The sequence below is a fragment of the Scomber japonicus genome, chromosome 19 (genome assembly GCF_027409825.1).
Source record: "Scomber japonicus isolate fScoJap1 chromosome 19, fScoJap1.pri, whole genome shotgun sequence".
In the NCBI taxonomy this organism is placed as follows: Eukaryota; Metazoa; Chordata; class Actinopteri; order Scombriformes; family Scombridae; genus Scomber; species Scomber japonicus.
Genome location: NC_070596.1, coordinates 29,487,236 through 29,505,610, shown reverse-complemented (window position 1 = coordinate 29,505,610; position 18,375 = coordinate 29,487,236). Strand labels below are relative to the sequence as shown.

Genomic DNA, 18,375 nt, shown 5'->3' with positions numbered 1-18,375 from the left:
TCATAATGACTATTAAAACATCTCCAGTCATTTAAAGTAGATGATCTCCTTCTTCCTTCTTTCCTTCCCTCCTTTCCTTCTTTCCTCCCTCCTTCCTTTCTCCCGCTTTTTCTCCCTCCTTTCCTTCCTTCCTTCCTCCCTTTCTTCCTTCTTTCCTTCATTTCCTTCCTTCTTTCCTCCCTCCTTCCTTCCCTCCTTCCTTCCTCCCGCTTTTCCTTCCTTCTTCTTTCCTCCCGCTTTTCCTCCCTCCTTTCCTTCCTTCCTCCCTTTCTTCCTTCTTTCCTTCCTTCCCTCCTTTCCTTCCTTCTTTCCTCTCTCCTTCCTTCCCTCCTTCCTTCCTCCCACCTTTCCTTCCTTCTTTCCTTCCTTCCTTCCTTCCTTCCTGCCTTCACTTTACTTTAAAGTGCAGAAACCTGGAGATTAAACTCTGTGTTCTGCCGTCACTGTGTTTTTTTCAGATATCCGATCGCGGTGCCTCGTCCAGGTTGTTACGGCAACTTGTTGAGCCGACCTGGAGTGAGAACGTACGGCGTCCGCGACTCCACAGAGAAATATGATGTGTTCTGCTTCGTGGACAAACTACACGGTAAGCACAATCACATCTGTGTGGAAGCGGTTAGCATTAGCTTAGCATTAGCTTAGCATAAAGACTGGAAACAGGCTAAAAAAACACACCTACCAGAACCTCTAAAGCTCTGGACTCTGCAGCTTTCTCCCCTCCCAAATCAGACCATCGATGACATGTATAGCCACATTTCATCATTCAACTGCTGGCTGTCGAGGTGAGGTGGTGTCCAGCTAATGACGTGGGCTTCATAGATAATCGGCAGACTTTCATGGGAAGACCTGGTTTGATTAGGAGAGACGGCATACATCCAACTTTAAGATGGAACTGATGTCATGTCCAGAAATATGTCAAAGTTTATTAAACCATGACGAGCTAGAGTTGAAACCAGGAGACAGAGCTGCAGTTACCCATCCAAATGCATGTCTGATCCCCAAAACACTTAAATCAATTAGTTATTCACAAAAATCTAAAAAGAAAATCAAGTAAAATATAAGTGCATCAGCGTGGAGATGACTGATAGAAAAGCTAATAAAAAGTTTGAATGAAAGTTTTTAGCTTTCTCTTAAACATATTTAGCGAGTTCCTTCTCTGATATGTAAAGGTAGTTTGTTCAATAGTTTTGGGGCGAGGCTGCATCCCCAAAACTACAAATATCAACCTCAGGGTGGCACTAGAGGAAAAGTCGGAGGACCACGAAAATCATTACGATATATCAGCTTGGAACCACGAATGTCTGCACCAAATTTTACACCAATCAGTTGATCAGTTGTTGAGATATTTCTGAACCAAAGTGGACTAGAACATCTGTAGAGTCATGTAAAGCACAAAAAGACTCTTTGTATGTTTGTTGGTTCGAGCACCTAGGCAACAAGGCTTTGTATGTAACCCCCTAACCACTTAAATCAATTAGTTATTCACAAAAATAAATTACAAATCAAGTAGAATACGAGAGTCAGTGTGGAGATGACTGATAGAAAAGCTGATAAGAAGCTCAGGTGAAGATGTAAGTTTTTAGCTTTCTCTTAAACATATTTAGAGAGTTACTTCTCTGATGTCTAAAAGGTAGTTTGTTCAATAGTTTTGGGGCGAGGCTGCATCCCCAAAACTACAAATATCAACCTCAAGGTGGCGCTAGAGGAAAAGTCGGAGGATCACCAAAATCATTACGATATATCAGCTTGGAACCACGAATGTCTGCACCAAATTTTACACCAATCAATCAATCGGTTGTTGAGATATTTCTGAACCAAAGTGGACCAACATCTGTAGAGTCATGTAAAGAACAAAAAGTCTCGGTTGTTGAGATAGACCGACATCTGTAGAGTCTCTTTGTTTGTTGGTCTGAGCTCATTAAAGGTTTTGCATGTAAGGAGGATCTAAAAGTCAATTCTGAAACTTCACAATGTAAAAGCAGCTTTGTATTAAACTGTTTTCTTACTCTGTGCCTCTCTGTCTCCTTCCTGAAGGCGAGGTCTTCTATCCCTCCATCAGCGATAAACTCACCTTGCAGGAGGCGAGAGACGAGTGTAAGAAGCACGACTCCGTCTTAGCTTCGCCCGGTCAGCTGTTTGCAGCCTGGAGAGCCGGGCTGAACCGCTGCGACTACGGCTGGCTGTCCGACGGCAGCGCCCGCTACCCCATCACCGTCCCCCGGCCGCAGTGTGGAGGAGGTCTGCTGGGGGTCCGGACGCTGTACAAGTTCGAAAACCAAACCGGCTACCCAGATCCCACAGAGAGACACGGACTGTTCTGCTTCAAAGGTAAAACACTACTCAACACTACTGAAGTGTAATTTAATAAAAGGTAGATTCTTGATGTGTTGAAGAAGAAGGAAACCACCGCTGACTCGTCTCACTAAAGAGAACAGTGTCAAACATTCAATCTTGAAAGAGTCTCTTGTGCCGATCTGATATCTCCTTATATCAGCGGTGGAGTGAGGCCTTGAAATCCACCGGGAATCTTTTCACCGGCCTCGGCCCCCGGTGTTTTGTCCCAACCGGTTTCTAATTTAACTGGTTTCCTTACTGAACAGATCCAGTTGTGTTGAGCTTCTGTCAACAGATTCGTCACAAATTCACAAATATACATAACAGCATATTACTGGAGATTGCTAACCCCTTGAGTCAAGGAAGGAAGGGAAGAGGAGGGAAGGAAGGGAGGGAGGGAAGATGGAAGGATGGAAGGAAGAAGGAAGGAAAAGAGGGAGGAGGAGGGAGGGAAGGAAGGTAAGAAGAAGGAAGGAAGGAAGAAAGGAAGGAATGGAGGAAGGAAGGTAGGAGGGAGATAGAGAGGAAAAACGAAGGAGGGATGGTAGGGGGAGGCAAGAAAGAAGGAAGGAAGGAACGAAGGAAAGAAGGAGGGAAGAAAAGGGGATGGAAGAAAGAAAGAAGGAAGGGAGGAAAGAGAGAAGGAGGGAGGGAGGAAGGAAGGAAAGAAAGAGGGAAGAAAAGGGGATGGAGGAAAGAGAGAGAAGGAAAGAAAGAAAGATTTAAGTTGCAAAATTGGAAGTGATGAGAAAGCACTGGAGCACAAGACTGGATTATATAGTAATGATAGAAAAGTCATAGTTTCTCAGTATCTTGGCATCGGTGTCACCCACGTATATTACATGACTGAATATTCACATACCAAAAAAGGAAAAGACAGAGTAGATACAACACTGTCAGCTGCTGTTCATTCATCTCCTGTAAAATCAATCAGGAAGATTTATGAAGGACTAACATGATCTGAGCTTCTTCTTCTGTCTGATCTCCACATCAAAATCCTGATTTCTGTCATAGTAGTCAGAAGAAACAAAATCTCAGATGCATGATGTCATCGCCTTTCTGCACAGACTGAGTTTAATTTATTGCACATGCAAGAAAAAAGATGCATGCAGAAGATTGTGCATGTATATTTCTGTGTGGAGTTTGCATGGGTTTCCTCTGGGTGCTCTGGTTTCCTCCCATTGTCAGAATCATGCATGTTAGGTGATAGATCTAGACGTGGCCGCTGCTCCTAATACTTAGTATGGATTAAATGCAAAGACTGAATCTCACTGTATGTAACTTCATGTGTGACAAATAAAGTGCTTTTACCTTTTTATGAGATTATTATAAGAGAGAAATAACCTATAAAAGAGAAGAAATGTGCAGAAAGAGCCAATAAAACTCCATAAGGGATCGTCAGGTGTTCCTCCGAGTGCAGGGGTGTCAAACATGCGGCCCGCGGGCCAGAACCGGCCCGCCGAGGACTGCAATCCGGCCCACTTTCCTTCCTGTGTTCTTTTCCTTCCTTCCATCTGTCCTTCCTCCCTCCCTCTTTCCTTCCTTCCTCCCTCCTTCCTTCCTTCCATCTGTCCTTCCTTTCTTCCTTCCTTCTTTCCTTCCATCTGTCCTTCCTCCCTTTCTTCCTTCCATCTGTCCTTCCTTCCTTCCTTCCTTCCTTCCTTCCTACCTTCCTTCCTTCATTCCTTCCTTCCATCTGTCCTTCCTTCCTTCCTTCCATCTGTTCTTCCTCCCTTTCTTCCTTCCATTTGTCCTTCCTTCCTTCCTTCCTTCCTTCCTTCCTCCCTTTCTTCCTTCCATCTGTCCTTCCTTCCTTCCTTCCTTCCTCCCTTCCTTCCTTCCATCTGTTCTTCCTTCCTTCCATCTCTTTAATGATGCGGCCCACATCAGATCATATTGTTCTGTATGTGACCCTTGAATGAAAATGAGTTTGACTCCTCTGCTCTAGAAGCTACAACGATTGAATAAAACAACACAAATACAGATACTCTAATTAACATTCACAGATTAGTTTTAGTCCATGCAGCCAGAAACCAAGAGCATAACAAAGCTGTAATGTTCTAAAATGCATAATTACAACACAAGGTCAGCCAATAATCTCCGCCCCACTTTTCCCAGGGCGACTTTTTCTAAATATTTGGAATAGAGTCAGAGCTCGTCTCTTATTGAGCTGTTTACCAGATCATATAAAACACGTTAGAAATCCAACCAGACTCAAATCATTTAATTCAATATCATAACTATCATATTCTATGCATCGGTTAATCGTCACCTTTCTCATTTCACTTGTAACATCTCAGTATTTAATGCTTTTGTCTGTTTTACTTTAATATCTATAAGTTTTTAAGTTGTTTGTCTCACAATAGGACAGAGGTGTCAAACTCATTTTCATTCAAGGGCCACATACAGAACAATTTGATCTGATGTGGGCCGGATCATTAAAGAGATGGAAGGGAGGAAGGAAGGAAGGAAGGAAAGAAGGAAGGAAGGGAGGGAGGAAGGAAAGAAGGTAGTAAGGAAAGATAGAAGGAAGGGAGGGAGGACAGATGGAAGGAGGGAAAAGAACACAGGAAGGAAAGTGGTCCGGATTGCTCCCCTCGGTGGGCCGGTTCTGGCCCGCGAGCCACATGTTTAACACCCCTGTTTTAGACAGACTTCAGATCTCTCTCAGCTTCAAAAAAACATCAAATAACAACCTTAAGATGCTCAGATTTCTGTCGGTGGTGTACTGTAGACACCTTTGATCGCTGAAGTCACGAGAAAAAAGTCGGAGGCTCGCTGCACAAACATGGAGGTGTGTTGCAAGCACAAACAAAACCGCAGTCTGCAGCCATTTAAAAGCAGCCGAGCGTATAGGAGTGGTAACACAAGGAAACAAACAAGGACTCAAACCCAAACAAGAGGAGGATAAAAAAACTCCCACTGCCATGTTTATGGTGGGGCACGTTTTTTTTTTTTATGAGGGGGAAAACCCAACTCATACACACACAGATACTGCAGAAACAGGACAGGTCCCTAATGCTTCACAGCTGGATCCTTCCCAACAGCAGACACACAGACAGACACACACACACACAGACAGACACACACACACACACACACACACACACACACACACACAGACAGACAGACAGGCAGGGAGGGAAAACGTGGAAAAGAAGGGAGGATTACAGATCTCCCATATGTAACATCACTGTGGATCAGCCAGCAGTGGAAGAAGTATTTAGAGCCTTGGCTTGAGTAAAAGTGCCAATATATATAAAGTACTGCAGTATTATAGTGATGTAGTATGCAGTATTACAGTAAAAGTACTGCAGTATTATAGTGATGTAGTATGTAGTATTACAGTAAAAGTACTGCAGTATTATAGTGATGTAGTATGCAGTATTACAGTAAAAGTACTGCAGTATTATAGTGATGTAGTATGCAGTATTACAGTAAAAGTACTGCAGTATTATAGTGATGTAGTATGCAGTATTACAGTAAAAGTACTGCAGTATTATAGTGATGTAGTATGCAGTATTACAGTAAAAGTACTGCAGTATTATAGTGATGTAGTATGCAGTATTACAGTAAAAGTACTGCAGTATTATAGTGATGTAGTATGCAGTATTACAGTAAAAGTACTGCAGTATTATGAGCAATGTAGTGTGCAGTATTACAGTAAAAGTACTGCAGTATTATAGTGATGTAGTATGCAGTATTACAGTAAAAGTACTGCAGTATTATAGTGATGTAGTATGCAGTATTACAGTAAAAGTACTGCAGTATTATGAGTGATGTAGTATGCAGTATTACAGTAAAAGTACTGCAGTATTATAGTGATGTAGTATGCAGTATTACAGTAAAAGTACTGCAGTATTATAGTGATGTAGTATGCAGTATTACAGTAAAAGTACTGCAGTATTATAGTGATGTAGTATGCAGTATTACAGTAAAAGTACTGCAGTATTATAGTGATGTAGTATGCAGTATTACAATAAAAGTACTGCAGTATTATAGTGATGTAGTATGCAGTATTACAGTAAAAGTACTGCAGTATTATAGTGATGTAGTATGCAGTATTACAGTAAAAGTACTGCAGTATTATAGTGATGTAGTATGCAGTATTACAGTAAAAGTACTGCAGTATTATAGTGATGTAGTATGCAGTATTACAGTAAAAGTACTGCAGTATTATAGTGATGTAGTATGCAGTATTACAGTAAAAGTACTGCAGTATTATAGTGATGTAGTATGCAGTATTACAGTAAAAGTACTGCAGTATTATAGTGATGTAGTATGCAGTATTACAGTAAAAGTACTGCAGTATTATAGTGATGTAGTATGCAGTATTACAGTAAAAGTACTGCAGTATTATAGTGATGTAGACACACAGACAGGCAGGGAGGGAAACGTGGAAAAGAAGGGAGGATATCTCCCATATGTAACATCATCATCCAGAAACACTCGAAACCCCTTAAAAAGAAAGGTCAGCTCAGTCTGCTGTGTGAGGGAACCGACTTTACACTTCAACTATGATGTTTTATAGATGATATAATTGCAAACAGTTACATGTCTGGCAGTGTGTAGGTACTTTCTACAGGCTGGCTGTATAAGCTGCGTAATGGGGGTCCTGCCAAGCGTTAAAAAAAAAAACCCCAAAGTGGCAGCGCTGCAAGGAAAGAGTTAACTACAGGCGCTCTACAGTAAAAGTGACAGCATGAGGACGCGGACCCCGGCCCGTTCCAGATGGCCGAGGCTCGCCAAACACATGACATCATATCTGGGAAGGGCCGAACATGCAGCCAGGGTCTCCTTAACGGTGTGAAAGACCAGAGCAGACCATTGCTAATCCCCCCGAGTCTGCAGGCCAGTCGGCAATAAACACCTTCAGTATTTTGCAGAGAGGTGGAAGAAAGTACCAGAACAGTAATATAAAATACTCTGTTATAAGAACAGCACTGTATTTAAATCCTACTTAAGTTGAATTAACATAAAAAGTTCTCGTCCGTCAGTAAAATGTCACCTCTGACTGCTATATTATTACATATGACATCATTACATTATTAATACTGAAGTGTCGATGTGTAAGCAGCATGTTTGAAGTGAACTACAGCTGGAAGAAGTTGATGATTGATAATTTATTAGTCAGTTTTCAAGCATGTATGCCAAACATCTGCTTCTACCAGCCTCCATGATATCCTAAATATGAGTATCTGTGATCAATTTTCTGACATTTTAAAGACAAAGTCCCCATTTGAACTATATACAGTTAGATCAGTCCAGTGGTTCACAACCTAAGAGGAACCACCGGACTGCAAAAGGTCCCAACATGAATAATGGGAGAAGAAAAAAGGGGAAAAGACTCATTTTTACTTTTTTATCTGAGTGTCTGGGCTTTCTCAACTGACACAATCTGAGAAGAGAAGAGTAGAAATCTCTCTTTTACTTTAATCTTAACCACATTTCCAGAAAAATAAAAAAATGACTGCATAACTCAAGAAAATATGGTGTTGATACATGATGGGTTTTCTCTAAAAGATATATTCCAGCTCTATATTAATATTCTGGGTCTCTACTGGAATATATTTACATGATTTCCAGTTAAAAACTCCTTATTTATCTTCTACTGGTCCTTTATGCAGCCGCTCAGTTCAGCCTCTGTCTATTAACAGGCCATTTTAAGCTCCTGTCTCTTTAAGGCCCCACCTTACCAACCACCTTAGCAACCACGGAACACAGCCCTTAGCAACCACGGAACACAGCCCTTAGCAACCACCTTAGCAACCAAAGCTTCTACTTAAACTAACTATAGTAGCAGGATTTCACTTCTTTTTCTCCTCTCCTCTTTACTCCAAAATGTTCAACTTCACAAATCACATCAGCACATGTTGGAGCTGAATCACATCTGAGATATGAGAGTGGAAACACCTTAGCAACCGCCTTAGCAACCACCTTAGCAACCAAGACGACAATGGGCTGGTGAAAGTAGAAAAAACTAAAGCAAATAAAGCATCAGGGTGGATGAAACCTGAGCAGGGAACATTTTTATATATGTGTTTAATATCCAACAATATAACAACATTATATCTATATAACAAATAACCACAAAAAGCAGAATATGTGTCCTTTAATCTTGAACAGTGCATAAAGTTTATGAGTTTCTGTTTCAAATCGTAATCTGAAAAGTAATTATAGCTTTAGTGAAATATAAAAAGTGAATAATTTCCCAGTTAAACGAGGTGGAGTCAAAGTATAAAAATCAAGTAAACAAGTAAACCTACTTTCCCTCTTCTGGGTATGAACATGAGGGAAGAATGGGAGGAAGAGTGGGAAATTAAAGAGGGAAAAAGAAGAGGAAAAAAAACAACAAAAGAATGAGAAGGGAACTCCACCTAAGTACTCCACCCCTCCATCCATACGTGCCTCTGACAGCCAGCAGGGAGGGATGGAGGACGGAGGGGAGTCAATTACGCACCGTTTATTAAAGCATTATGTCAGTGACGTTCAAAGCCTGCTGCTTACTCCCAAGACACTAACTATATGAACTCAGCACTTAGGCTCACACAAAGGAGAGCATTGTATGCGTTGCTTTTTGGAGTCTTATTTCCTGTCTTTCTCATATGGTATATATTCCATCATAATGAGATACAAATCTTTGCTAACATCACAGGGCCAGTCTGAAGAGCTTTTACAACAAAAAACTTATGGTCCCGTCAGAATTGTAAATAGTTCATGTTTAGAGTAGGAAAAAAGAAAAAAAAAGATGGATTCTGGCTCCAGCAAGAGAAACTAGTTCATTGTAAAAGGCTACTGTGGATCAGCCAGCAGTGGAAGAAGTATTTAGAGCCTTGACTTGAGTAAAAGTGCCAATATAGCAACGAAAAAACACTCAAACATAAAAGATCCTATATAAGTAAAAGTACTGCAGTATTATAGTGATGTAGTATGCAGTATTACAGTAAAAGTACTGCAGTATTATAGTGATGTAGTATGCAGTATTACAGTAAAAGTACTGCAGTATTATAGTGATGTAGTATGCAGTATTATAGTAAAAGTACTGCAGTATTATAGTGATGTAGTATGCAGTATTACAGTAAAAGTACTGCAGTATTATAGTGATGTAGTATGCAGTATTACAGTAAAAGTACTGCAGTATTATAGTGATGTAGTATGCAGTATTATAGTAAAAGTACTGCAGTATTATAGTGATGTAGTATGCAGTATTACAGTAAAAGTACTGCAGTATTATAGTGATGTAGTATGCAGTATTACAGTAAAAGTAGTGATATATTATTATATATGACATCATTAGATTATTAATAGTGAAGCATCAGTGTTAGAGCAGCATGTTACTGTTGGAGCTGCTGGAGGTGGAGCTAGTTTACACTACTTTATATACAGTTAGCTAGTTTATACTACTTTATATACAGTTAGCTAGTTTACACTACTTTATATACAGTTAGCTAGTTTACACTACTTTATATACAGTTAGCTAGTTTATACTACTTTATATACAGTTAGCTAGTTTACACTACTTTATATACAGTTAGCTAGTTTACACTACTTTATATACAGTTAGCTAGTTTACACTACTTTATATACAGTTAGCTAGTTTACACTACTTTATATACAGTTAGCTAGTTTACACTACTTTATATACAGTTAGCTAGTTTACACTACTTTATATACAGTTAGCTAGTTTACACTACTTTATATACAGTTAGCTAGTTTATACTACTTTATATACAGTTAGCTAGTTTATACTACTTTATATACAGTTAGCTAGTTTATACTACTTTATATACAGTTAGCTAGTTTACACTACTTTATATACAGTTAGCTAGTTTATACTACTTTATATACAGTTAGCTAGTTTACGCTACTTTATATACAGTTAGCTAGTTTACGCTACTTTATATACAGTTAGCTAGTTTACGCTACTTTATATACAGTTAGCTAGTTTACACTACTTTATATACAGTTAGCTTGTTTATACTACTTTATATACAGTTAGCTAGTTTATACTACTTTATATACAGTTAGCTAGTTTACACTACTTTATATACAGTTAGCTAGATTACACTACTTTATATACAGTTAGCTTGTTTATACTACTTTATATACAGTTAGCTAGTTTATACTACTTTATATACAGTTAGCTAGTTTATACTATTTTATATGCAGTTAGCTAGTTTACACTACTTTATATACAGTTAGCTAGTTTACACTACTTTATATACAGTTAGCTAGTTTACACTATTTTATATACAGTTAGCTAGTTTACACTATTTTATATGCAGTTAGCTAGTTTACACTATTTTATATACAGTTAGCTAGTTTAGTCCAGTGGTTCCCAACCTAGGGGTGGGGCCCCTCCAAAGGGTCCTGATTCTGATACACAAATGTGTTTTCAGTTTTTGGACTTTTTCTCTAATCTTTGATTTTTGCTGAAATATTGGATCATTTGAACATTTATTGAAATGAAAGCATGTGAGAAGTTTAGAGGGAAGAATCAGTATTTGGTGGAGCTGTTAACAACTCATAGACATCTGAAATGTGAGCCGACTACACACTGCTGACTAGTTTCATCTTTAACAATGTGTTGTATTTTAAAAGCTTGTTATATTATCCATTGTGTCAAATCTGCATCTGAAAAGTAACTAAAGCTGTTAAATAAATGTAGTGGAGTAGAAAGTACAATATTTCCCTCTGAGATGTAGAAAGTAGCATCACAAGTACCTCTAAACTGTACTTGAGTAAACGTACTTAGTTACTTTCCCCCTCTGCTGTTAGCTAGTTAATAAAATCTCTGCTTCCAAAAAAATCAGGCTTTTCCATCAGAGTTCAGAGCTGACTGTTATTTTTCTGAGACGACCACAGTTTCCACGCCAGAATGTGTGTTTTTTTTCTGACAGGTGACTTCATGTTTCAAAAATCGAAGCTGGTACATTTCCTTTTATAGCCGACTGTAAGCTAACGGCAGTCTGACAGCTGCATGATTAGCATTTTCCAGATAGCATAGTTTTCTTTTTAATGAGTCATGACAATACTGATTCATTCTGTAAACATTTTCCCTTGGATATAAGTTATGTTTGCTTGGCTGTACTGTTTTTATAAAAGGACCAGGTTCATAGTTTTGCATGTTTCAGCCCAATGATGACAAATTATGTATACTTAACACTGCTGCGGAGTATTTTCCACAGTTTTTAGGTTGATTTCTTACCTCTTCAGGCTGCCATTAATATTATTAACATGATGTGTCAAAGTTACATAATGTAGTTTTGGGCAGAAACCATAAAAAATAGTGTTGCAGTCATTCTTGGACTACTTTTGATATTTCAAAATGAACTAATGACTATCCCTTATGGTATGATGGACATGAATATCAGAGGAAACTTCAACGTTTCAGTCAGAAGGGAAGAATCCACCTTATCCACCTTATTCATAGCCTTGTGTTAATTATTGGTGCCAATTCCAGTTATTGCTTCTACTGAACCAGTTTTTCTGAGTTAGGGAAATGCTACACTTATCTTCCTTTGTATTTTACTGGAGAACACAGCTCTAAAACACGATACTAGATAATGTAATCATATATTTTCCTTCTACTACCAAGGGAAGGGATGATGACATGAGGAAACTGTTGATGGTGAAGCGATGGTGAAGCGATGGTGAAGCGATGAAAAATCTTAAAAGCTTTGAGTTTTATTAGTACTTAAATAGTTATAAAGTCAGACAGGTTATTTTAAACGATGTAAACACGTTAATACAGGTGTAAATTAACTCTATCGGATCAGTTGGACCACATTCGGGGCGACTGTGGCTCAGGAAGTAGAGCAGTCATACTCATAGCCTTGTGATACCTTGTGGTGCCAATTCCAGTTATTGCTCCTACTGAATCAGTTTTTCTGACTTAGGGAAATGTTACACTTACCTTCCTTTGTCTTTGCCTGGAATTAAATTAAAGACACAGCTGTAAAACACGATACAAGATAATGTAATCATATATTTTCCTTCTACTACCAAGGGAAGGGATGATGACATGAGGAAACTGTTGCTAATGATGGTGAAGCGATGAAAAATCTGAAAAGCTTTGAGTTTTATTAGTACTTAAATGGTGGTCTTCCAATTAAAAGATTGGTAGTTCGATCCCCGGCTCCTCCAATCCACATGTCGATGTGTGCTTGGGCAAGACACTTAACCCCAAATTGCTCCTGTTGCTGCACCAACGGTGTATGAATGTATGAATGAGAATGAATGATTAACTTCCTCCTGATGAGCCTGCGTGGTAGCTCCTGCCATCAGTGTGTGAATGTGTGTGAATGGGTGAATGAGGTGTAATATAAAGCGCTTTGAGTGGTCGTAAAGACTAGAATGGCGCTATATAAGTACAGAACATTTACCATTTACCATTTCAGGTTATTGCAGGTGTAAATTAACTCTATCGGATCAGTTAGACCACATTTGGGGCGGCTGTGGTTCAGGAAGTAGAGTGGTCATCCACCAATTGTAAGATCAGTGCTTCGATTTCTGGCTCCTCCAGTCTACATATCGATGTGTCCTTGCTCCTGTTGCTTCGCCAATAGTATATTAATGCATGTGAATGGGTTAGTTTCCATCTGATGAGCAGGTTGGCTTCCTGCATGGTAGCTCCTGTCATTACTGTGTGAATGGGTGAATGTGGCATCATGTCAAAGCACTTTGAGTAGTCAGAAAGACGAGAAAAGAGCATTATAAGTACAGTCCATTTACCATTTGGAGGTGTTCAAGCTCTCATTGTGATGTCAGCAGGTGTAAATGCAGCATGACCACATTCATAAGAAAAGATCAACCCTTTAAATTGAAGGCTCACCTAGCTCTAAGTCTTCCTGCCAGCTAAAACAAACCCTGTGAACACTAGAAGTAATGGCAGCGAGAAGTCTTCCTTTGCAAACAGTGATTTAGAAATGAATGAAGTCCGGTTCGAGGCAGCCGAATTGAGATCAGATCACAATTTTGGCACAATTGAGAAAACAAGAACATATTTTAATAGCAGGTTTCAATGAAAAGACCCACTGATCGCATGTCATTATCCAGAAAAGGTAGCCAAATCAGATCATTTTGATATCTGGCTCCGTTTTAAATGGAGCCAGATAGATCCAGATGGAGCCAGAGTGAAATCAGAGCATCAAAGTCTCCCAGGTTAAAGTCTCTAATCTTTTTTTAACGCGGGCCAGACGTGAGAAAGAAACTAATCTTTTCATCCAACTCTGCAAGAAAGCAAATAAGCGGATTTCCCAAAAATGTCAGACGTCGTCTCGTGTTACTGGCCGTTTCCCAACATCTGTTATTTCCTCCCCCAAAACAATGTCTAACAAAAGGTGTAACAATAACTCTTACAGATGCTAGTCCAGTAAACGGAACAATGTTGAGTCACGAGACTTGGGAGTAAGGCGAATGAAGTGTCAGAAGAAGAGAAAACATGATTCACTTGGATTGAAAAGGGGTGACTAACATTGAAATAGATACTTAAAAAGAGCTGCTGGTTCGAGTAGTATTTCCCCACTGTGATTTATCATTTGAGAGTTTTGTTGTAATTAGATCTACATTGAGTTCCAGGTTTTTTGGGCGGGTTTTCTCATCAGTTCGGTATGAAGATTGTCCGTCGGCTCTAAATAGTACAATACCCATGAGCATCAGCCTCTAGTTGATTATAAGCATTGCATTTATGAGCCCATATAACCAACAGTTAGACTCCATACGAGGTTTCTCTTTGGCAGCATTTCTCTTACGGTGTCTTCTTGTCTCTCTTTTCCTACAGCTGCACCAGAACTGACGACCACCATTCCACCGATGACCCCATCTTGGTACAACCCCGACAGCACCGCAAACACTCCCAGTACTCCAACATCTGGGCCTCTTCCACACCCGGGAAGAGCTGAAATTGAACCTGTCGCCTATTCACCAACAGCTTCTCCAGATTCCCACACCACCGCCGATATGACCACCACTCCCATGTATGACGACTATGAAGCTAAAGATTTCAACAAGGTAGAGTCGATACCAGTCATGCCACTCCCGCCTTTACCCACCGGCGGCTCGCATTCCCCACGCCTCGACATTGGGGAAGAGGAGGGAGCCTCCGGCCGAGGCGAGGTCAGCGGCAGCGGCGACGGAGGAAGCAGCGACGACAGCTCCAGCGGGGCAGATGTGGGAGCAGCGACCCCGATACAAACCACACTGAGACCGAGCTCGCTTCTGGAAACCACCACAGGGTCAGAGCTGGGAGCAGGGACCCCGAAACAAACCACACAGAGACCGAGCTTGCTTCTGGAGACCACCACAGGGTCAGACCTGGGAGCAGGGACCCCGAAACAAACCACAATGACACCAAGCTGGCTTCTGGAAACCACCACAGGGTCAGAGCTGGGGATGGAGACCACGTCGAGCGAAACAACAAGACCATCAGAGCATCTAGAGGAAGTCGTCACCCCAGCGCTAGGCCTCCCAGCGGTGAGTGTTGAGACGGGGCTTCAACATCCTGCCGTGGTTTTCAAAGAGGACGTCACGGCCGGCACTACGACACTGAACGTCGACCAGTCGCTGGCCGTTCCTGGAGATGGAGATGTATCTGCCAAACCACCGTTCCACCTCATCATCGTCAATGTGCACGCCAAGAATCACACAGGTGAGGAAGAAAATCTAATCTGTAGTCTTGATCAAGCAGTTTTTTTTAGTTATGAGCTTTGAAACTATTATTTATTTAAAGTGCAAATGGTTTTAAGGTGTCATATCAAGATTTCAGCTGCTTTTAATATACATAGGAAATGGTGGCAATGCTTTGTTTTAATTGTATAGGCATTTTCTGGATGTTTTTGGACTCATTTGTAGGTATTTAACAATGAATTTTTAGGGAGAGCTGATATCGTAGCTTATTAGATGTCTTTCACAATCCAGTTTTTATTGAACCTTAAATATCAAAGTAGAAATTGAGATGAGGTTTTCAGACAGAGGTACAAATAGGTCTTCGATTAAATTGTGGACTTTCTTTTTATTGGATGACTTCATGTGTAATGGTGAGAAGCGTGTGAATGGCTAATGGGCTAGCGAGTCAGCAGTTTGCTCGCCAGCTACTGCAAAAACTATCCTTACGATCAGTCTCTGTATCATCTAATCTGTTTCATGAGGACTAACCAATGCCCTTATAGTGTGACCACAGCTTTAAAATGGTGTTAGCTTTACTTTTATTTCATATTATTATTATCATATCAACATTATGGGAAATTCTGCTCATTCGCTTTGTTTCCGAGAAGAAAAAAAATCAGCATCTAACTCCCACAAAAGCCACATTTTTATATTTCTATTTTTTTATCTGGATTGAACAAATGAGACATAACAATTTTGTAGCTGTATTTTTAAAGTTTGGACAGCGTTTCCCCCACTTTTCCCAGGCTTTACACTAAGCTAAACTAACCGTGATCTTATCTCCAGAGGGCGATTACTTTAGAAATATGGCAGATAATCACCAGTATTTCATAATAGTCTTCTGTTCAACATGTTTGGCCTTGACTGAGCTACAACTAATATCCATATTTCCACTTATGTGTGCTGTAATATAGTCCCCCCCCCCCCTCCCCCACCCCCACCCGCACCTTTCGCAAGACTTTTGTGCTTTGGGACCAAACAGTTTCACATTTGACCTGAAACTGTTCGGTCTTTCATCAAGAACATTCATCTTTTCGGAGTGACTTCATGTTTGTTATGTTTATTATGTGGCGCTGTCATGGACTTGTACAGTACTGATTTAGTTTTGTTTGTTGTCTCCGTAGGAAACAGCTAATGGTTTGTTACCTTTGTGTTACTATTTGCTCGTATCATGACAGATTCTCACACAGTGTTTGCAGAGCCAGATGTGGAAAGTTATGAAGTCAGTCGTCTCCTTTCGGCCAATTTTGCAGCAAACATATTGTAAAAACATCAGCAGCAGAGCCTCATGAATAGTCAAATATATCAGAGCTTTAACTTGACAAAGACACACTGCTGCTGTGATAGATTGATTAACATCTGTTCTTTTTACAAGGCATGTTTAAATAGCTGTGTGTTCACCTTTCAGGTCCAAATATCTAAAGAAAACAAATTGTTGACCTTAATTTGCTTTTCTCCAGGGAGCTCCTTGAACTGCTGTAACTGAGAATTTAATTACTACACTTTCCCCTACTTCCCTACCCCACATTTGTCTGTATTAGCTGTATAACCACCATGGGTTGATTACCAAACAGCCTTACCAGGAACAGGCACAGGGGGGCCAAAGGCTCAGGGGGCCCCAGATAGCCAGATGATTTTCCTTCTTGGAAAGTCGAAGAGCTTAGCCAAAAGTAGGGATGTCCCAATCACTTTTCTGGCTTCTGCTCCTGTTATTATTCAGTATTTTTTATGATACCAAGTCAGTCTTTACAATTTTACTATCTTCATGTTCATTTTCTCTACATAATACAGCTGAATAATGCCTTCAAATCAATGCAGAATACCTTCTTCATTCCTTAAAGGAGGAATTTGAGGCAAGCTAGTTTGCAAAGACGTAGACAAATGCAGTACAATTAATTTTAAAAATACAAATATGATAGTGTTAGAAGGAGCTGAAATACACAAGCTTTAATGCCAGCAATGAGTCTGCAGCTGTACGACAAATATTCAACACTAGAAACAAACGTATTATGTCAAAACTGTCGAAAGTACATTTCTCAGCCTGTGCAGAAGATCAGAAGACCAAAACTGACAATTTCTTGGACAGTAGCTGTTCACAAGTCCAGTAGCAAGGTGAGAAGATAAACCAGCAGGGGTCAGCAAAACAAGAACAGCTGTTGTTAAGTTGCTCGTTAATATAGAAAGTATAACCTGCACCTGATGGTTTGGCAGCAAGTTCAGAATCTGTTTTCAGCCACCAAAATGTTAGCGAGGATGTGGTGAAATTCATGCTTCATTTAGTCATATTATTTTGGTTTGCCCAATATTAAAAACACATTCTGGGAAAAAAGGAAGTAAGGAAATTAAAAAAACTAAATTGGAAAGCCTCTTGTTTTCAGATGTTGAACTTTTGTACTTGGTAGAAACCCAACAGAAATTTTGTGAGGACGAATCTGGAGAATTACGGCTTTGAAACTTCTGATTAAATTACGATTACAGAAATCATGATCATGTAGACACAACTGGAAATAATAACAGTGACAATTCAAACCCTGCAGTAGATTACATGACATCACAAGTTAAGACAACTTCATAAAAGACGATGGAACATTTTAGGTCATCTATAGAAAAGATGCAAAATACCCATAAGTGATGCAGGAGGAGGGGTCATGGCCATTTGTCTCATAATCTGTTCATAATTACCACCAATGAAGAGGTTAATTTTATATGTTTTATGTCTGGCAATCATTTTTAGATATTGGCTGTTAGCTTGTTGCTTAATGAACAAACAGATATGGTACAGAATGGTATCAATCTTTTCATGTAACTCATCTGAAACTATAGAAATTGCAATATTTAGTTACTTACCACAAATATCCTGGTTTCCATCCAATTGTAGAGAAACATTTAACCAAATTATCAGAAAATTGTTGAACGAAAATACTGTTTTATTAATATTAGAGGATAAACAGTTGGTGGTGCTAATTCTGCATTCAGTCCCAATAAACTGTTGCAGAAGAAGAAGACGCAACGAGATGATGACGTTATTAAAGGAGTGGAAAACCAGTCTCCTCATCACTCCTCACAGATCTGATGTTTTCAGCTCTTCAGTGACGTTTAAGTCACATGATTCATTCACTCAGGGTTCACTCACACTAGGCAATCGTACCGTGACCAAGCACGTTTGCCCCCTAAAGTCAGTATTATTTGGCTAGTGTGAGTGCAAGTGTACCCTGCTTGAGTAAGGTACACTTCCCTGGCACAGTACGCTTGGAAGAGGTGTGCTTGAGCTTGGTACACTTGGTCACGCATGCGCATGAGGGATTAGTATTTTTCCCGAAAATAAGACATTTTAAATCTCAGGAAAAGAAGCCAATTTTCCAGGGAATCCCGGGA

At 39.9% G+C, this 18,375-nt stretch overlaps 1 protein-coding gene across 1 annotated transcript in view; it reads left to right on the top strand.

Annotated features, from left to right (window-relative positions):
* Positions 1 to 18,375, top strand: part of LOC128380123 (versican core protein-like) — a 66,425-nt gene that overhangs the window by 4,191 nt on the left and 43,859 nt on the right. Inside the window, 3 exon segments of the mRNA XM_053339822.1 lie at positions 459 to 586; positions 2,035 to 2,328; positions 11,440 to 11,445. Coding sequence (XP_053195797.1) covers positions 459 to 586; positions 2,035 to 2,328; positions 11,440 to 11,445 — 428 coding nt within the window.